Raw genomic sequence first — 21,828 nt, forward strand, 5'->3', positions numbered from 1 at the left:
GGGCTGGTGCTGGTGGCTCTCACACTCATTCTTGTGGCAAGTCAGACACTCGTGGTAACCCCAGATACTACAGGGTATGACAGGATGTGACTTCATCAGAGTAAACTGCGCACGCAGCTGCTCCCACATTGCTTGGAGTCATGATTGCTGGGTTTGCAAATATTCTGGGTTGTTGGCTCAGGTAAATGAGAAATACTCAAATGCTCAGTTACTTTTGTGTGTGCACATGCCCATCAGCCCTGTGGAATAAGCTGGTTTGTGGTAACCTGTGTTCCAAATGAGAAAGATTGTTTATTTACAAGCTCACCCCCACCCTGATCTCCACTTCTGATAGATTTGATGTAGCCCATGGATGAAATTCATTGATGATATAAGGGGAAAGAGATAATTGGTTATGCCTTGTTTTCTGCTGGGGGGATTATAATAGGCAGAAAACATGTAGTGTTCTTGATCTGCTCTTCCTTCTGTTGCTAAGCAGGACTTGAATCTTCATCGACTGTCTGTAGTGCAACAGAAAATGCAGCTTGTTCAACTGGCACCGAAAAAATATGCCCAAAAGAGCTGAAAGACTAAAATCCCATAGAGTGCAATTTTGAGTTTAAGCCCATATTGCTTTGGTTCTGAAATCTAGAGCTCTCACTGTTTCCTTTGTGAGCAAGTTGGTTGGATGCTTTCTCACTGATACAGTTGCCTGGAAGTCCTATAGCAGCTTGCCTTAAAATGAAGTGTGGAGGCTTTAATGAGTTAAATTTGAAAATCAAGTCCTATGATGAATACACAGTAAATTGGATGTTTGCTTTCCATGGACATCATATTCTGTTGTATTTTACCCCTTGTAAATTTAATTTTCAGTCTATGGTTTTGTTCGTTGACTGCATAAGTGGCATAGTAGATGCTGTGAGTAGGGAAATGGGAGTTCTGATGGTTTATTATATTAAGTGTTACCTGGGGATGTGGGGTCGTCTTGTGAGCCACTGAAGTCAGCAGGGATTTTCTTGTGACTGGAAGGAGAATGTAGGACCAGGTTGTGGGGCTCAGTGGGTGAGAGAGGAGGCAGCCATGTTCATTGCAACCTCACGATCAGACAGACACCAAAGGTACTTCACTATGCAAACATTTCATTGTCAGTCCCTAGATCTTATAGCCATGGCTTTGTCAAGGTGTATATACCCTAAATTACACCCTCTGGCTATTGTTTCAGGTGAAACTACAGAGGAAAATCTGTATCAGTTTAGACCTAGGGTGTGGTCTACAATCTTTTTTTTTTCCCTTCTAGTAATGCTGGATTAAGCTGCTCCTCAGTCTCTGCTGAGTGAAACACTTGTGAAATAATAGTTGTATTCTAACTGTAAAGTTGTTTCCAAAACAAGGTGATGGCTGCTTAAAGGAGAACCTCAATTTTCCATTATGTGTTTGATCTGGAAATCTAGAATCCATTGGACTGTGCTTGATTATGTATCTTTTCAGAGTGAATCTGATCCGATTTTTGCATGTCTGCCTACAAGACTGTACAGCATAATAGATCTTGTATCTTGGTTTTCTTTGAGTGTTAAAGATGTCATGTCAGTGAATAACCACAGTGTAAATCAGGACCAGTTGTAAGTGGTTCATTGTGAAAACTAAACAAGTAAGAACTAGTTGTTGTTAATATTATTAGTTAGTATTTTTTTAAATTCCTTTTTCATAATTATGTCAGGAGGCCAGGTAGTAGAAATTGGAAGTTTTTCTAACGTTCTTGAGGTGGTTCCCAGTAACTTTGTGAACTGGAGAAAATACCATTTGAATTTGTGTTACTCTGCTGAACAAGACTAACAGCATCGTTTATCTTTATCTCTTACTGGAGGGCTGTTGCAAATGGTGCCAAAAGGAGAAAGAAGCATCATTTATACAGTATACATAAATGTGTTCCATACCAAATACTCTTTTTATCCCTTCTGAAAAAAATCTGTAGTTGTGGGGAATATCCAGAAGCCTCAAATACTGCAAAGAGGTGGGTTAACTGGCAGTATTTTTGATGGGTATGTCAAAGGAATAGAAAGTGTTCCCAATAGTCAGACAGTGTGGGTGTTGGATTATTGAGACAGCCATGTAAAATAATTTGGAAAGCATTTTTCAAAATAATAGATTTTCCAAAGAATTTCACCACTTTTCCCAGGAAATGTTAAAATCTATTTCGTTCCTGTTCAATTAGAATGACTCTAGAAATATGTTAAAGGAGTTTAACTTGCCTCTGAAAACTACTGGCTTTGGTTCATAAGGAATATAATTTTGGGATTCAGGATATTGTTGTGGTTTGACACTGGCCAAATGCCAGACTCACTCTCCCCTGCCACAGGTGGGCAGAGGAGAGAAAAATGTAATGAAGGCTTCATGAGTTGAGATAAGGACCATGAGAAAACACTCCAAGGGCAAAACAGGCTCAGCTTAGAGGTACAAAGTAAATTTATTACTAACAAAGTCAGAGGAGGATAATGAGAAGTGAAATAAGCCCTTAAAACACGTTTTCTTCCCCCAACCCTTCCCACCTTCTCACCAACAGCACAGGGAGACAGAGCAAGGGGGTTTGGGTCTGTTCATCACTGAGGTTTTCTTCCCCTGCCCAGGGAGAGGAGCCCTTCCCCTGTGAGCCTGTGGGGTCCCTCCCATGGGAGACAATCCTCCCAAAACTGCTGTGGTGTGGGTCACTCTTCCAAGGGGTGCATCTTCCAAGGACAGGCTGCTCCAGCCTGGAAGCAAAGGCCCCCTCTCTCCACTGGGTCTCCCGCTGGATCACAGCCTCCTCCAGGCATCCACCAGCTCCAGCCTGGGCACCTCCCCCATGGGCTATGGGTGGATCTCTGCATTCCCTGTAGATCACCATGGGCTGTGCATGGATATCTGCATCCCTGTGGATCCCCATGGGCTGTGCATGGATCTCTGCATTCCTGTAGATCCCCAGGGGCTGTGGGTGGATCTCTCTATCCTCCATGGATCCCTAGGAGCTGCAGGGGCAAAGCTGCTTCACCATGGTCTCACCATGGCCTGCAGAGGAATCTTGGCTCTGGTTCTTGGATCACCTCCTTCCTTCCTTCTCCACTGACCTTGGTGTCTCCATGTTATTTTCTTCACATGTTCTCACCACCTCCTCTTCTCTGGCTAGGGAAAAACTGTGTCCCACTTTGTGTTGATTTTCTTCTTAACTCTGCTATCACAGAGGTGTTACCAACTTCTCTCATTGGCCCAGTTTTAGCCAGCAGCATTTCCATCTTCAGAGCCATCAGGGACTGGCTCTGCTGGACATGGTGGAAGCTTCCAGCAGCTTCTCACAGAAGCCACCTCTGTGGCTCCTCCACTACCAAAAATCAGGCCATGCAAAACCAACACAGACGTTCAGATAATTTGTTTTTTAAAACATAGAATCTGTGTTTGAATGTGTCCGTTCTGCTTGGCTAAGAGAGATGGCAGTCGTCCTGCTCTCACTGGTACTAAATGAAAGTATTTGAGAGGAAAGGCCTAAATTAATTTCCTGATAGGCAGCATTTACTTCATAAAAGTACTTAAAGATGAATTCCCAAAAGCAATTTTGTTTTTCATTTCTGTGAAGTTGTGTTACTCAAATCAACTGCCTAGAAATCCTGCTTAAGGAGCTTCTGTTCCACACTGTAGTTTGTAATTTATAGAGAAGTTTTGAGACAAATTCAGTATATCTGTTACCTACCAAAGGCAGTGTAATATGCACTTATAATTTTTGTCCTAAATACGGGGTTGGAGCTTTTTGTGGCCAAGTGATTGAGGGCAGACTTTTACTACCAGTTGTGTTGTGAGATTTTAGGGGAGATATCAATGTCTGGGCTGTACCTGATACAGTTTTGTTATGGTTTATATCTAGGCTGGACAGAGCCCTCTCCTTTTCTGATATCTCTTCTGTAGAACCTGCTTTAACAGCCAGCTGACTGTGTGTGGCTGTATCAGCACCACTATTTCCATGTGGTGTTTGGAGAAGTCCTAAATGTTTCCTTTTGGTTCAGTCTGACTCCCACTTTGTGCCCTGAAATGTAGGGGCACAGACCACTGTGTCATTTGCTGGAATAAAACTTTTAAGTTGCTTTTCTTGTTTTTGCCTTGGAGATAAAAATACTATTTTTATCCTCAGAGTAGAGCACAGGAGTAAAATCTTCAGTGTGCTGTCAACGTCTCATCTGAGGCTTGTTTACAACTGCTTGGGATGCAAAAGGGGTTCTCTGTGCAACAGTGCAATTTTCTGTCCTCCTGCTGACGCCATCCAAAATTCTCATGGATAACCACAACAGTGTGAAGAAAGGTTTCAGGAAAGGGCAAGAATCACAGCCTGGGTAGATGGTGCTCTTCATTGTGAAATAGGAAGACATGATGGTAAGGTGCAGCATCAGCAGATTTATTTATAATTTAATCCCTCTGAGACTTTTCCTGCAGTCGTGTGAGAGGTGCTGTGACCGAGGTGTTGCAGGAAGCGCGGCGTTGTTCGTCATCGCAGCGCCTCGGGGTGATGTCACTGACTCACGGGAGCATTTGGGGTGTCCATACTGTTATGGTGGCCTGGCAATACCCTTTCCTGGACTCCTTTGGCATTTTTCCCCAAGTGTTCCACACTGTTGCTGGAAGCAAAAGCTTTTGAGCAATTTCCAAACACAAAGCAGTGCATTGTGGGCCAGCGCTGGGAGGACTGGATCAACAAGTTTGGCAGCAGCAGCTTTGGCTTCCTGCCTACCCTGGATAGGCACCAGTAGAGATTGCCTTAGTCTGCCAGTGAGTTTGAGCTGAAGATCCCAGCCTGGGTCCTGAAAGTCGTGTGTGTGCAACTGCTGTGCCTGGCAGAGGATCTGCTTCTGTTGTAAACCGTGGTTTTGTTATCCTGGATATGTTTGCAGTAGTTATCTTTTATCTGCTTTAGGAAGGTGGATGTTCTGTTTGTTTTCAGTGTACTGGAGGGTGGTAAACTCTACAAATTTGTTAAAAGTACCAAAGGATCCTGTTTACCTTTCAGTTTTCTGTTGTCTATTTAATCTTACTGTTTTCATCCTGAGTCATCCAGGGGCAGTTAACTGTTGTTCTGAAGTGTCCTTTTCTGTGTGCTTTTGAAATACCAACTCTCTGTTCTTTGTTGTACCTGTCTTAATGCTGACCCCATATGTCTTCTTTGACTTCCCCTTTGCAAATAGGCCTCATCTTGTAACACAATGCACCACTTGAGGTCTGGGGGTTTCCTGGGGGAGCAGGACACCACTTGCTTGTGTCTCATTGCACAGTTGTGCTCAGATTATGTCCAGTCTTGTATCTGCATAAGGATGACTTTGTTGTACTGCTTATATAATCAGGTTTATTAGTTTTATGTCCTTTTTGACATGAGATGTCTAAAAATTAAAGCTGCCTATTTCAATACTTTTCCCCAAGATTAGAGCATTTTGCTCCCTAGCTGGCCTAAGAAAGGGAGAATAGTTTTTTTCCCCCTCCCACCGTGTGTTTTGGTCCATTCATATTATCCAATACCTTCTTCCCAAGTGTGATGAGTGTTGTTATCGGCAGAGAGACAGGGGAGGGAAATAGTCTTAGAAGTATCTGTCATAAATGTGACTTGGACCAAACCTACCAAATCAAAACTTTAAGTAGTCTGAGCAATTTCTTCTTTCCTTTTATTTTGTTCTGCTGAAGGTGTTACCTTCTGTGTACATCGTAAGTGGACTGGTGTTCTGGTTATGTTAAAGAGGCCCAGACCATGAAAGAGCAGAAAAACTACTTTAAAACAGTTTAGTCCTTTCAGATATTCTGCATGTACAATAAAAGTTGCAGTCATTCCCAACCCAATTCTGTTAAAGAGTGAAATGGGTGATTTCAGGAGTGGAGAGCTAGTGCCAGGTATGGAAGAAAAATACCTGATGCAGATTTGTTCACCCCACGTTTTCAAAGTCTTTTTTTTTTTTTTTTTCCCTCTGTAACACACATATCATGTATTTTATGTGTAGTGTTTGGAGATGAAATTTTGGAAGATTTTGTGAAGGCAGGCTCTGAAAATAAGGCAAATTTCTCCTAACAGTGTAGAAATACATCTTGGGATAAGGATAGTGATGGGTTTATTCCAAAGAGGAGGTCACATGCAAAGGCAAAACCTAAATTTATTCTTTTGAAGAATTCAAAATTCTGTAACAATAAAGAAAAATTCACTTCTACAAAGATATTTTGGGCTGAACTGTTTGTGTTGCATCACAAATAACCAGCAGTGAAATTACTGACCTTGTTCTGTGAATGGGTAGACTGATTTTTCTTCCCTGCTTACCAATTTAATTAATGTAACTGTGTGTCAGAGGACAGCCAGCACAGGTTTATAAAGCCTTAACCCATCTGAACAGGTGGGTCTGCTCTTGGAAGGAAAGCTCCCATGACAGTAGCTCTGTATGTGCTGGAATATATCAACTGTAAGAAGTCAAGACCCAGTGTTTACCAGTTCCTCAGCTAGATAATTGAAATAGTCATATTTCTTTGTCTAAAGGTATGTAGCAGCCAACTTCAAAATAATTTGTGTAACTACATGTGTGTTCAAATACATAACAAGTAGGTTAGCCCTTTTCCTGCACTATAACAACAAAAACATTTTTTTAATTTTCCACTTTATCTTTTGATCTTATTAACTATCACAGTGCTGTTTGGGTTTTTTTTTCTATAATACATTTATATGCTTGTTGCTGTGCAATTTAAATTATTTTTTTTAATTGTATCAAATCAAGTCCCAATAAATCTGCAAAGCAAAGGAAGTAAATTTTAATGGAAAAACTAATAGTGCCTGCCAAATTGAGAGGAGTGAGGAAGTGTAAGCTGGAATGTGAAAATCAACAGGCATCAGTTTCCTTATGGCTATATGAGGCATGATTGAAACAGTCTTATTTTTAAGCTGGATGTTCCAGTGCACAGAGAATGGGAGTGGCAGGGGTGGGGTGGTTTTAGGTAGTTGGCTTGCCTAATAAAAGAAAATATTGATATACAATTCAGTTGACAGGTCCTGTGCATTGTTTTCCTTACTTATTTTTTTTTATTATTTTTTGTGTATGCTGATTTGCTCCCTCAGGTATCAGGTGCATGATGTGAGAAGTGGCCAGAGTGCTCTTTGCACAAAGATGTGTTGTCTTTGCACAATTAAAGAAATAACACCATGCTGCTGTCACATGGGAGTTGGGGCTGTGGCCAGCAGGGAAGAGGTGGAAAGATGAGCACTGGGTATATCCCAGCTAGCAGGGATCAAGGTGCATTTTATTATTGCTAAATTTTGGGTGTTCTCCTGTCACAAAAGATGTAGCATTGTGTTCCTCCAGTGCCCATTAGTCAGGAAATGTGTAAATCAAAGCAGCTGTAACTGCTCTGCTCTGTCAGTTACTGAGTTACAGCCAGCACCCAGTCACATGACTGGATATGGACAATCAGTCACACAGGAAAGTGGCAAAAATGCTACACATATGCCAGGTTTATTTTCCCTTAAAAGCATGTCTAGGTAGGAGATGGGAGAGGCTGAGAAGCCTGGAACATGTTCACCATTTGCAGTCACGTCGTATCAAAATACTTCTGCTGTGACGAGCAGTTTTATGTAAACTGTGAGTTTAGGTTTAAATAAAACAAACTTCCTTTTTCCTACTCCAGAAGTACAGCAGCTGCAGAGTACACGGAGTGCTGTGGGTGAAACAGGAGAAAAATACCAAACCTGTTGATGTTAGAACAATTCATAATTGTAGTGTGCTTCAGGCTGTGTGACTTAAGATACATTTTAGAGTATTCTATGGGTGATTTATTTCAGTTTAATTGAAGCTGTGTTTGACTAGTGACTTATCCAGAACTTTTCTTCCCCCTCATGGTAGGTTTTCTGCATAATAATTGAAGTGTTTCTGTGTACACTTTCATATTAGCTTCTTTCAGACTTTAATTTTACTGTGCAAATTATAGGGCTTTTATTCCCTGAATTCAGTTTCATTTTTGTGTCATAATTGCAAAATGCAATGCATTTTTGAGGGTCCCTTAAGCTATTTTAGATATTTTTTAACAGAAAAACATAAATAATAGTTTGTTGGCTTTCCCAAAATACAGCAGTGGCACGATGAGATCATGCCAGCTAAAAATAATTCATGACTTTGAATGAAGATATCTTACATGACAAATTATGTGTTCAACATTAGTGTAATATACAAATTGGTTGGAGAAATTAAAAATATCTTTAAGTCTGAAAACTCATTAAAAAGTAAATGGGAATGATTTTTGCAGATGACTGACTTCATTCAAATTGCTGATGAAAAATTGATGTAACAGGATACGATGTGAGTAGGGAGACTTATAAGGCTTTTCAGCAGATTAAAATATGCTACTTGTGTTTCATTGAGAAATTTACTCATCAGTCTTTCTACAGACAATTTCTGTAAGCTTCTTCACTGAAATTATTTATTATTCTGTACAATAGACTTAGAAAACCTGTTTAATAGTTTGAATGAAGAATTTGACATGCGTTTTGTGTTAGATTTTTAAAAAAAATGTATGTAGATGAATTCATATACAAATAATTTAACTAAATACTTAGATGTCTGCTTTAATATGCTTTATATATAATTACAGGAACATTGAAATCTTGGGAGCCTAAAATTAGAACTCCCAGCTGTACCCTAGGCTGCAGGTGCACGTGTGCATGACACACTTCTCTTTGGTATCTGCTGCTCAGTTTTTATTCTTGGGTACAATACAGACATTTCCCAGAACTGTTAAATTTTAGAGAACTAAAATATAGAGTTTCATTCTGCATCCTGGCAGAGAGAGGGAAGAAGGGATCGGGGGGAATTGCTGTGCTCATAGCCTTGCACAAGGATGGCTGTTTGGATTTGCCACCTGTGTGTGCACAGAGGAGTGGTGCTGCCTGCAGCAAACCTTTTGCTGGAGGAGAAGCTCGAGGGGATGGTGCAGGGGATGGAGTTTTGGGAATGCAACACAGCTGAACCAGTGGAAAAGAGGTAGGTCATATTTTGCCCCTCCACCAGGGCAAATCTGACTTGAATTTGGGGAAAGCAAAGTAAAATCTACAGAGCTGTAGCTTTGCAAAGACAGACTGTCATGAGTTTTGCAAGGAGACAGAACAGAGAGGACTCTCCTTTTAGAGATGAACCAAGCATTCTAACACTAGAAGAGATTTATGAGAGTGATCAAATCTGGTAATGCAGCTCCTGTGCCTAGTTAAACCAGATTGTGGGGTTTTTTTTGGTCTTGAACTGAAAGTCATTTCTCTGAGCCAAAACTTTGAGGTTTGAGTATTCAATAAAATGCTGGGTAATTGCTGTATTTGCTGAAGTGGAAAACACAGTCAAAACAGTTAATCAAGTCTTCAGCTATTCCTTCCTTCAGCTGATCAATCAGCAACTACTCAGTGAAACAAAGTTCATACACTTGTGCTCAGAAACCAAGGAGAGCTCTACCTTTCAAAAGTCACCTTAAGTAGCTGGACTTCCAAAGCTGTATGTGCAGGAAATGTAAGTTATTTAAAGCACAGAGCAGAGTTGGCAAGGAATTTTAAGAATGGGTTACCTTGAAGAAAAGACTTCAGCAGTGCTTCCCTCTGAACTTGAATGGAACAGCTCAGATATGGGAATGGGTTTATTTTGTATTAAAAGGCTGTTTTGTATCTGAGGCAACATAAGCATAAACCTTGTGGGAGATATTTTTTTTTTTTTAAACAGTGTTTCTGTGTGTAGATTTGATAATTTTTTTGTTTTCTTTGTTTGATAATATGTATGTTCTTTGCAGGCACAAATTTGCTAGGCCTGCACATATGGTTCATAAAATACTTGTGTTCTATTAATGCCTAAGTGTTCATTACTTGAAATTTTGCAGAAAACCCTCAAGCATGTATGTTTTACTAGAATCTCTTACTTTGGTTCAAAACCTGTGTAAACCAGAGCACTCTAATTTCTATATGGGTTATTTTGTTCACAATTTCTGTTTAGAAATATTCTTCTTTTGTTATCATCTTGCATGGTACACAGTAAAAAAAGTGCAGTAGTTTAATTTTACGTCAGCATTGATAAGTATACAAAAACACATCTGTTTGTGAATGATAACCACTTGAGTGTTTCTCCAAAATAGTTTGGAAGATATTGTTTAGAAAATAATGGTTTAGTTGCAGAAAGTGAAATATCTGCGTATGAAATGGAAATTTTGAAGACCTAACTTGGATCACTTAATTTTTTTAATAAAACATTCATATCAGTTAAAATAAGGACCTATATTACTTTAAATAAATGGGAGCTTTACTTAAGATAACCAGGTTAGTTAAAATACATCGCAGTGCTGTTTGTAGTTGCCTCAGTTTGCAGTCAAGATTCTCCTTCTGCCTGAAGATTACTTGGTATTGACAATTAATGTCAGCAATAGATTCAGCAGGACTTACCTACTGTGCAGATTTCTTGGCAGAAGTTTATTTTTTTGGGCCGACTGCAAGTCTGGTGGTAACAGCTGAAATTTCCCTGGTTTTGGTACAGTCTGTTTCATGTGGTCCTCAGTGATGGTTAGTTGCCTTCCTTCTCCCTCCTCGTGCCTTTCCCTCAGATCACAAGCTCTTAAAAATAGTAATTTGGGAAGTTTTGTCTGCTTTTAGATACTAAATGTCATGTTCACCACAGCCATAAAGGGTAAAACAATAGGAATATTTTTATTACTTTATCTGACAGTACCTGAGACACGTGTTACAAGCAAATTATGAGAGTTACGACAAATTTTCTTTTCCTGCAAGATGTCAGCTACTTTGTTACTACAACTGTGATGTTTCCTTCCCTTTTCAAAAATTTCTCAGATGTCAGTGGAGAGTTGTGTTATCTTAAGTAAAGTTCTACTAAAAGTGTGCCTGTAGAGAAAGAGATCTACCAGCTAAGTTAAAACAAGGTGTACTCGCATATTTTTTACCTTAGTATGATCAAGACTAATTACCTTCTAATGAGTAGACAAAACCCAGCTAGTACAGAGCAAATGTATTCAAGATAGCTGTTGGTTGACATAATTTAAACTTACTTGGTCCATGAAGTAAATAGTTCAAACAATCCAGATTTTGGCAACATTTCAAAATAGTGGGATCTATTTACAATTTCCTTATATAGTACTTCTGAAACAGTTCCCTGATGTCTTAATGGAAAACCTAGTAAATTGATAAAATTTGGTACATTTACTTAAGGTGGATTTGGATCACTAAAAAAAAGAATTCTCTCTTTGGGAGGTTGTAAAGATAATAGGGGGTTATATCTGGACTGTCAGTATAAATTTAATAGTGTAGGGCATTGTAATTTTAATGCATCTATTAACTACAGTGATTAAAATTATTCTGGAATTGTAACCCAGTTGGTGTAGTGCTGAAAGCATGTTATGCTGTTCTGTGGAATCTTTGTAGCCAAAACCTTTACTGTTCACATCAAGCATCAGCCTTACTATGTCCATTGTCAAATTATAGTTAGTGGTGAGTCATATGTACATCTTTGTTATAAACCAGGCTTGGACTTTAAAAACTAATCTTAATAAACAGATGTTTATGTGGAGAATGGATAGGGAAGAACGAGCATTAGCAACGTTCTGGCTTAAAAATATTTCTGCAGAGCTTTTACGTACTCCTGTTGCTTTTTTTTGATCAAGTTTTATATTCTTTTGTCATAACCTTGACAGTTTGTTCTTTGCCCTTTTGCCTCTTGGCAGTTTTGCTTTCGCTTCCTCTGATTCAGTTTTCACTCTCCTTCTTCGAATTGCAATTACTAGTTTTCTGGCAAATAGGAAACTGGTATTTTGGTCTCTGCACACAACCTGCATTCACTCTTCCTCCAGCATTTGCTGTCCTGGAGAAGGTCTTAACCTTACTTTTTTTGTTGATATTTAATTTCATTTGTAAAAGGAATGTTGTCTTATTAGATACTAGGATAGATGGACTGTGCAATGGTCCCAGTCTGAAAAGAGACAAGAAGATTTGTAGGAAAACTGATAAATTTGGGGAGTTAAAAAAGAAAAATCCGATTAAAATATGTAGCTGTGGTAGTCACTGAAATCTAGTGGCTAAATAAATGCAAGCTGTTGGCCTGATCTCTAACTGAGGTAGTTTTAGCCTGTTTTATGTGTTCTGTTATGCGGGATATTAATAAGATTGAGAGTACACATGCATAGTTAGTTTTAATGAGCATGAGTTTCTTTAGTGTAGCTGTCTTGAAGAGAATGCTGGAAATAGTAGGAAATTATTCAATCATTTGTGTGTTTCTACAATGTGTTTCAGAGAAGAAGAGATGGCAGATCAGTGTAAGAAAACTTTGCAGATGAGGCACAATGAGCTTCATTTTCCTTGATGTACAATATGCAAAATTGTCCATTATTGCTTTTTCTTTTTTTTGTTAGAAAATGATGCTACATTGACCTTTTCCAAGTAAGAAGCATTCTCCTTATTACATGCTCAACAACTGATGCAGTTATATCAGAATTGTGTATGGCATGAGCTTGTTCTGATCTTAGTAAAGAGTGCTGTAGTGCATCATTTGAAGTTATTTTTTAAAAAATGCAGTTACATTTGAAAAGAGAAGTGAGTTCTGGAAATCAGTGTCCAGAGGCTTCCTATTATGGAGGTAAATTAAATTGTTTTTCTTTCTGGTGTGAATAGAATTAATGTAACTAACAGCTGTTATAATAGTATCTGTATGTTGATACAATGAATACTATATTTATGGAAAATACTTGGAAAGTTTGAGGTCTTGATTTAAATTTTTAGTTTGGCCTTGAAAAATACTCCCAGATGGAGAGAGTTAAATGAGCCCAGCTTTGAAAGAGGAACTTATGAATCATGGTTGCCAGGCTCTTCCTTGAGAGGCACAGGCTTTACATAGTGAAGTATTTCAAAAAGTCATCTTCAAACCCAGAGTCACAGTGCATTGAGATGACACTGGTGAAATACTAGAAACTTCATTAGACTTCTAAATAGAGAATGTGCATGTCATGAAGTGCATCAAGTATTAGATGTTGGAATACCAACTGCACAATATATGTGATCTTCCATAAATGGCTGATGGGGAACACAAAATTTAGTTATCCATCACTTACTCCTGGTACTGACTTACTATATAAGTTTTGTTAAACTGTTCTGAATGTTTTCTCTAAAAATTTTATTGTCTAATTTGTCAGTCCCTAACAGTCCCACATAGGTGTTTGTCCTGTTGGAACTCAGAAAGAGAAGTAAGATCTGCCTGAAACCTGCTCTTGCCCTGCTCAACTAATGACAGTGAGGTACATTAAAGATGTGGGTGGTTACCTGCCTAAGAATGAGGCTCCTGGATTGGGAAGTGTGGACTCGGGTCTCTTCTCTGACTTGGTTGGGTCACACTCCTTAAAGTTTCAAAGCCATTGTTAAATTGCATTTAGACCACTAACCTTTGCTACTCCCTCACTGGTTATGTTGAGATGTTGTTCTGATATCAGTGCTGTAGGAGACCACTGTGGGGTACAAGATCTGTTACATTGATTCGTGTGGTCTGGCTGGCATCTTGTGCATGACTTCCTTTGAAATCAGGTTGTGGTTTTGTGTGTGCAGCAAATATTTTTCTCTAAAAGTTAAGTGGTTTTACTCTTAGAATGGACCTTGTGAGTTTGTCTATTTCCTGGCATTCTGTCATTGCTTTTTGTCACTTGGAGCTAAGATTTTAAAAACTTAAGGTGTTTCACCTTGTGAAGGACCTTTGTAAATTATTCACATTTCTTGGGATCCTCAAACTGAAGTAGGAAAACACTTCTGCTTACATCAGTTTCTGTCAATTTGTCTCAGTTGCCATTTAAAATTGCAGTTCTGTATTGCCAGCAAATATTCAAAGAAGGTTTCTTAGAGGGATGGCACATGGATGTGGTGTCTCTGACTGGCGTGAAGGAGTGCTTTGTCTCACAATCCTTTTCTCCTGTTAATGATTCCCCCCTGCATTCAGTACAAGCTGGTGTAAAGTCTGAGAATCCAGCACAGTCTGAAAGGTGCAGCTCTGGGAACAGGTTCTAGGTGTGGATTTACAGTTGCCTCGGCATCACTCAGGAGTAGCCATGGGCTGTAACTCCGTGGGCTATTAACAATGTAAATATCAAGCAGCGCATGCTGTTACTGTCACATTCATCCCAGAGTATTGGTGTGGGGTGAAAGTGACCCTGAACTATTTTTGTGTATAAACTTTGATACACGGGCATACTCAAAGAGATTGCCCCTGAATTAAGTATTAGCAATGGCATTTAAGCTTATACTTGTTTTCTTATGTAGCTTAATATTACGTCACTGAAGGTAGATATTGAAAAATAGAAGTTTATTATTCCTATTTGATTTTTTTCTCTCTCTCAGCATGTATTTATTAATTTTGCCTGGCTTGCAGTAGTTGGGTGTGCCACAGATTTTCATGCTTTCTTCAATAAATATCATATAAATAAATAAGCAAGACCTGCTACTTAAAGAAGTGCAAACCAGATTATTTGTTTATTTGATGTAACCTCAGTTGTGAAAAGCTGTCTGTGACTTAGGTGAGGGTAGCTGTGATCTCTCTAGCCAAGTTAAATGTCTTTGGTCATTGCATTTGCATTCAGCTGCAAAATCCAGTTGGGGCTGTTATTGCAGGTGTCATGCTTAATTTTGATTTAGCACTAGTAAGATGTGCGGAACATGTGGGATAGACCTTATGTCTTCTAAATAAAAGTATTTAATTTTTTATGATGAAGATACTAATTCTGGAATTAGCTTTGGTGTGGATATATTCTCTGTCTGTGAGAAATGAAGTGGACAGGGCTGATAGTGTCTTTCTGTGAGCAGTTGCCTTGAATTATGGCACACTCAATGTGCAACACTCAATTTATTTCATAATTGCTGTTCTATTAATGAACAAAGCAGTGGATGTTGCTAAAAGTATACACAGGCAAATCAGTAGCTGTAAAACAAAACTCTGGGGTCAGTTCTAGCACAAGAGTAAATAAGTTTCACTTATTTTCTAAGTTTCTGTTAAGATAAATCTATTACTTGAGGGCTTTTATAAGAAAATATTTTTTGCTTATGTCAGTTTTTAACCTTTAAATAGTGTTACAGATCCTTAGCTACATACTATGTTTGCAGTTTCCATTTTTTTGTCTTTTACTGATTGAATAACATTTTTAGTTATATAAATGTAATATACCTTTTAGTTGTGTCGTGAATGCTGAATTTACTGCTCCAGTAGTCTCTGAATGCAGTTATAACTGTTAAATATATTCTTAACAAACTGTAGTCTTAAAAACAAAATTGTAGAAACTAATTTTATTTGTAAAAGTCTCCAAGTATGTGTGTTATCTCTGCAATCCACACATGCTCTGACATACTGTTATCTCTGGTTCTCTCTCCTGTGTAGCTGTTCCATGGATCTCTGGCAGCAGATGGCTGGACTATAATGCACTGTTAAACAAATAAAACCATTAGGCATGTAATTCTGCCCAGTGAATGACTGTGTGTTTAAAATGGTTTAAAAAAATTAAATAGTAAATGAAGCTCACTTTTGAATTCATTTAATGACATTGGAATAAAATCCAAAGCCCTTTTCAGAATACATAAAACATCCCCTCTTATGTTGTGTTTGTCTCAATTGAAGTCAGACTTTTTTATTGCATTCTTGCATCTGGTATAAAATAATCAGTCCTAAATCAGTTTTCTAATAGATGTTTTCTACAAGTAATCTCTCATTTTACATTTATCTTTGTAGTAAGAGTTTTGCTTTTGTAATTCTCCAGCACAAAATTATCTATTGCATTATATGCTCTTTTTTCCTCATTTTCAAATTTGATACAAATGTCTCTAAAATTTTGATTCAACACTAGTGTCATCGCTCTGTAATTAAACTGTTTTTCTATAATTGTCAGCAGCTGAGAGATGCCATTTTGTCTTTTTGTTTTTAGATATGCCAATATTTGGTCTTTGCCCGGCTCATGACGATTTCTATTTGGTGATGTGTAACCACTGTAATCAGGTCGTAAAACCACAGGCATTTCAATCACATTATGGTAAGTGCTTAACTATTTTTAATAATTAAGGGTGAGGTTAAATCAGGATTAAGCCTGGCAATTTTTTTTTAAATTGATGGTAAATAGATCATTAAACTATAAAAAATGTCAAAGAACGTAACCCGTATTTAATCATTTTATATACATTGTAATGCAGTTACATAAAGATCTTGTTCTTTTTAGTTTTTAATGCTTTCTTGAAATGCTGCATAGCTACAGTTCAGTTTTTAAATGACATATCTAGTGTATTTCACAGCCAATGTGTATAGTGTGTTTGTGTCTCTGTGTGTCCTTTCTCTTTGTGTTTATACAGATTATATTTATACGGATTATTTTTATATGGGTTCTGGTATGGTGTGAACTTGAAGTGAAAGCTAATCTTACAGTGAAATTTGTAAAATGTAGTAGGCCTCCAATAGCCACTAAGCTTATTTATTTATTTTCAGAATTATCAATTTGTATTTGTTTTACTGGTCCAGTGGTTTTGTATATAAACTATGTAAGGAAGCTCTTGTTGTGTTGGTTGGCCAGTGTTTAGAGAGGACTGAGAAAATGTGAAGTGCTACGCCAGTTCAAGTGCTTGGTTATTCCTCTAAGCCTGACTAGGGGTGGTTGGTAGTTCTGCTTTTCCATGCTCCTCTCAAGACTAGAAATTAACCTCAAACAATTTAATGCCAGTATTTGGACAGGAGGTTTTTTTGGAATTCAGCTTTTTGTTTCTTAAGAAATTAATGAGATGTTTTCTGACCAGCTCCTAATAAACACGATGGACAAAGCATCTTCTGAACTAGTCCTTCCTCCCTGTGTGTACATGTATTTGTACACTGTCTGTTTTCTCTAGACCAGTGCACCTACTGGTTGCCTTGGTGTTTATAAAGATATGAGCTGGGTATGGGCAGGGAACCTCTTCTAGTGTTGAGAAAAAGGGATAACCTTTAGTGCATCTTAAATAATCCCAACTCATTAGCAAGAGAAAATATATATTTACTTCTGCTTCCTCAAGACTGGAGAAGGGTCTTTCTGGGCTGTGCAGAGGGTGAACTTCTTATCCTTTCTCCCTCTCACTTGGCTTTGTGTTATATTGCCTATGGATTATAGCCCTGCCCTTGCTGCTGGATCCTACAGTTGTGTCACACTGCGTGACTCAGAGAAGAGCCTGAATAGGTTTTGTGTCATAATTCTTAATAATTTGCTTGTTATTCTGTGGATGGCTGTACAAATCAGGTTTTTTTAACTCACAGTTTTGTGGCTATAACTCTCAAGAGCTTTTGGGAACCAGAAGAAGAAAAGGCCATCTTGCTTTTCTTGTTCTAGTGGCTGTAAGCCTTTTTACTAGCCAAGAGCAAGTTTACCCCTTGCCAGTGACATTCCTCATATGTCACTGAATATCAACTTAAGACGTCCAATAACTCCTTCTAAAATATCATATTAAACTAATTCTGACAGCTAAAAATAAATTTATGGGGGAGGACTGGATGATACCGTGTTCTGAGTAATGTCATATTGAGTATTCTGTCTTGAGGTCAGGAATATGGTAGTGATGGAGTGCTGTGGATAGCTGCAGACACTTGAGGTTGTCTTTATGAAATGACATAAAGGTGATCTCCCAACACTGTCTGACAAACAGGTGTCTGGTAGAAAGCAGAGTCATGTTTGCCCTTATGGCCAGGTGGCAGAAGCAGCTCAGGAGCTGAGTAGGTGCAACATTGTGTCTTGAGCATGGACATGGAAAGAGGGCATGTTGCAATGCTGCTTGTACTGCTGTCAGACTTGTTATGTGGAGTTAAATCCAACTCTTCTGTAAGTGCTGTTTGCCATTTAAAAGGTGCAGAGTGAGCAGGGAACTGCAAAATGAAGGCATGGAAAGTGTTTTTAAAAGTCGTAATAAATACTAACATAATGTTTCCATTCAGTACCACTTAGTAGAAATGTGATCTCTAAATGTGAAAACTCTGATACAAACTTTACATCAGTGGCAGATTCATACTTTGAGGAGTGTAGAAGGAGTGGATAGAAATTATGAGGTTATTCTTAGTATTTCTTAAGCTTGTTCTGAACAATGAGGAGTCTCGGCACGGGCTGTGGCGTGCAGAGGAAACAGGCGGGGTCATTCTGATGAGAAAAACAGGCTTGGGTGGAGTGAGCATCATTAAAGGACCTTAGTTTGCCAATCTAGTAGCCTCAGAAAGGTAAGAAGGCTGACTTGGTGATTTTGTGTAGCACTAGTTCTCAAAGCCTTATATCAGCCTTCTCATTTTTAAAATTCTTACCGTTATCCCTTAATTTAGGAAATTAAATATGAAAGCTGATAAATGTTGCAGGTGATTGATTTCCAGACAATGATCTATTTCTTTTAAACACTTTATAGCTCAGCAGAAGGAAATTGCTGAAGTCCTCAAAACACACGGTTATTTTATAGCAAAAAGTGTGTTATCATAACAAGAAAGTAAAGCACCCTTTGGATTCACCACAGTCAGTTTACCCTGAATTAAGGTTTTTATTGATGGTATGATTTCAGGGACTGAAAAATTCTGAAAATTTTGAGTCCATCAATGTGTCTTTTTGTTATATTCATAGAGTTTTTTATTTTTAATTGTTGCCAGAGAAGTATTAATCCCTTCAAATATTCTACAGCTCCTGGTGGTGTGTGTTGCTGCACTTGGTGTTCTTTGAAATTTACCATGTGGAATTTTGTTTTCTGAAGTAGTATAATATGCTCTGTTAAAATGTCACTTTTGTGGAAGGAAAGCTAAACAAACAATTAGTTAAACCTAATGAGCTAATTAATTTCTTCCAAGGCATATTTGTGATAAACTACTTAACTAGGTAGGCTGAAAGTGCTTTGCAGGACATATGCTGGCTTTTTTCTCTGGACTATAAGTAGTGAGAAATAATTTAAATGTAACCTTATTAATTAGAATATGTCACCCTTTTAGTAAAATACTGATACAAATGACAGACGTGTATGTAAATGATTCTTTTCTATTTCATGTATTTGACTAGAAAAGATACTAATTTTAAATTAAATTCTACTTTTTTAGGCAATCCAAGCACGTGTTTGGGCTATGAATTTCCATTTTAATAATTTATTCAGTGCTGTTGGTATATGCACTGTGTTTGATTTGTAAAGTTGGTATACATAACACCACGTGCAGATTTGTTTTTAAGAGCAATCTAATATAATGAGATATCTGCAGTCAGCTTGTGGCATTCCTCCCAGCCTGGGTATAGTGGCTGGCTGGGAGTGCAGTCCAAGGGCTTTAGCCCCTTGGCTTAGGCTGACAGTGCTGTGGGGAGATGGGGGAGCAGGAGCATGCCAGGCAGCCAAGGAAAAGTTGTTTTAAGATAAATCCTCCGTTCTGTCAGATCACAGCTATTTTCATCTGGGGGGAGCAGGCAAGTGATTGCAGCCCTTTATTGCTCCTGTTCCTGCTGTTGCTTTGTGAATGGCGACGCTTTTATGGTATCAGCATCTTCCTTGGATGAGTCAAGATCAGTTCAGAGGTGAAAGATGGAAAAAAGATATAATGTTCCGGCATTGGATGAAGCACCTGAGATCACTTATCACGATGACCTATTCCCAGAAAATGTTTTTCTCCAGGAGTGTTTCTCTGCACTCTGGATGATCGTGTGCCAGCTGTCTCGCTCCTCAGGACAGAGTGATGTGCCCGTCTCCCTTTGATTTCCTTTCTTCCCTCCCTGGAAACGTGTTACAGTTCTTGTGCTGCACCCAAAGGTTGCTCTTTGAGGGAACCATCGTGACAGTTATTTCAGGTTTTTCGTGGAAGCCCTGAAGTGCCGTGGTTTTCAGGCTGTGTGTGACCTTTTGTTGGCATTTCAGCTGTTCCACAGGTTTATCTCATCTCCCTGTGGTTATCAGCCTCCTGGCTAATGAGAGCTGCCTCTCTGCCCTGGCTGGGCTGCTCTTGTGGCTCAGACAGAACTCAGCAGTATGAAAGTAGCATCAGCATAGAGATGTGTGGAGTTTCTTCCTCCTAACTTTTTTTTTTTTTTTTTTTTTTTTTTTTTTTTTTTTTTTTTTTTTCCCCTCATATTGCTTTAGTTTCCATGAGTACAAAGTAGGGTTAAACTCTCAGCAATAACAATGAAGGCTACCTGTAAAACTTACACTGAGAGTGCTTGTGACTCATGTGATGATTGTGAAAACCGTGAATACAGTACGTGTTGGAAGGAGATGATGATAGTGTGTTGGGCTGTTGAGTCATTAAAAAGCTATGCCAAGTGTTTTGATTAACTTCCATGGGTTTGGCGAGGTGGCAAAGGTGAGCAACAGCCATGAGCTTTGCCTGCTGCTGCTGTCCTGAGAGCTGGTGGGGAATTGCTTAAACATTTTGATTTCAAATCAGTGCAGGTTTAAAGCCGAGGTGTAGGAATCAGAAACGGGGTCACTCTACAGATACACCCATCATCTGTTGGGGTTTCTAGGAGGTTGTGGAATTGGAATGGAGCATCACACAACCTTATACTCAGAGGGCAGATCCTGGCAGTAGAGAAGGGGATGTTTGCTGGTTAATTGGGTCCATCCTCCGAGTCTGTTCGAGGTCTTTTGTGATTCTCCTTCATCTGATTGTATCACCGAGGTCCTTCCTCCCTCAGCCAGGGCCCACACCCACCTTTCATTTGCAGGTCTCCGCTTTGAGAGTCCTAAAAGGGTTTTTTTGAGTTGGTGTTAAGTGCCTGGATTCAGAGAGAATACGTGATACTTGTGATTTTAATTGAGAAAAATGATCTGTTAACGATCTGTGTCGGTGTGCTGATGTATTTTGGATGTGTATCGTGCACAACTTTAGTATTACAGTCCCTGCAGTGTGACATGTTTGGGGTTTTCTCACAGTAGGAATTGAATATAAATTTGTCCTACTGTATTTTTGTTAAATTTGGCAGTAGCTAATTGTTCTGAAAAATCTGTCAATATTTAATGTTTTTAAGTGATTTTGTATGTATTGCTTGTTTAGAGTAGAATAAAAGAGTGTGTTTAGCATGGATTCATGGATTACAAAGTCAAAGATAAAGTGTCTGTACAAGGCAGCATTTGAAACTGATAAGAAAAGAAAGGAATGTACTGAATCTTGTTCCAAAGCCATTGGACCTGAGGACTGGGTTGTCTGTTCCTTGGTTTTTGGGTTGGTTTCATTTTTGTGTGTGTGGCTTTTTTTTTTTTTTTTTTTTTTTTTCCCTCATGGGAGATTGCTTGAGCTCATCCTCATTTTGGAGGGATAACTCTTCATTATGGTCTGCATACTTTTGGCAGCAAGCAATTTGTTTCAGTAATTAACGTCCACTGTTCATTAAAGTCTTCTTAAAGCAGTGTGAAAAGGCTTTTTATAAATCATAAGAATTTTCTTGGGTATCAGTGATCTTCTGTAGAAGTCTAACAACCAAAATAAAAAACCTGGATGTCATGTGGTGTGTCACAGATGTGCTGGAGCAATCTGCCGAGCTTATTGCCAAACACGCACAGGTGGCATTTGGCACATTGTGGCTCCAGTTAATGTATATGTTTTAACAAATTATCATTGGCAGCTTTTGTTCAGGAGCTTCTGTTAAAATGCACAGTCCTCTCACAGTGGTTCACACAGTCCAAGTTCCAGCAGCTGGATCTTAAATCTGTGGGTCCAGCAACAGCTAGTTAAATTTCTTGGTAAAGATTTGTGAAATTCTGTGGCTTTTGCAAGAATCGTCTTGGCATATAGCAGGGTCAAAGGTCAGCACAGGATTCATTTCAGAAGGAAAAGTTTTAGATGACTATTTATTTAGTCATTTTTAAATAAT

The 21,828-nt window shown here is 38.7% G+C and overlaps 1 protein-coding gene across 2 annotated transcripts in view; it reads left to right on the forward strand.

Annotated features, from left to right (window-relative positions):
• The window catches only part of ATXN7 (ataxin 7), an 84,550-nt gene that overhangs the window by 34,083 nt on the left and 28,639 nt on the right, over positions 1-21,828 (forward strand). The window contains exons 1-2 of one of the 2 annotated variants that reach the window (XM_083869614.1): positions 9,146-9,503; positions 15,931-16,035. In XM_083869614.1, the coding sequence (XP_083725740.1) occupies positions 9,491-9,503; positions 15,931-16,035 (118 nt within the window). In that variant the 5' untranslated portion in view covers positions 9,146-9,490. Of the gene's footprint in view, positions 1-9,145; positions 9,504-15,930; positions 16,036-21,828 lie in introns of those variants that run through there. The other variant, XM_083869613.1, reaches the window with a different exon arrangement.

Source organism: Zosterops lateralis (assembly GCF_965231275.1).
Source record: "Zosterops lateralis genome assembly, chromosome: 11".
Classification (NCBI taxonomy): domain Eukaryota; kingdom Metazoa; phylum Chordata; class Aves; order Passeriformes; family Zosteropidae; genus Zosterops; species Zosterops lateralis.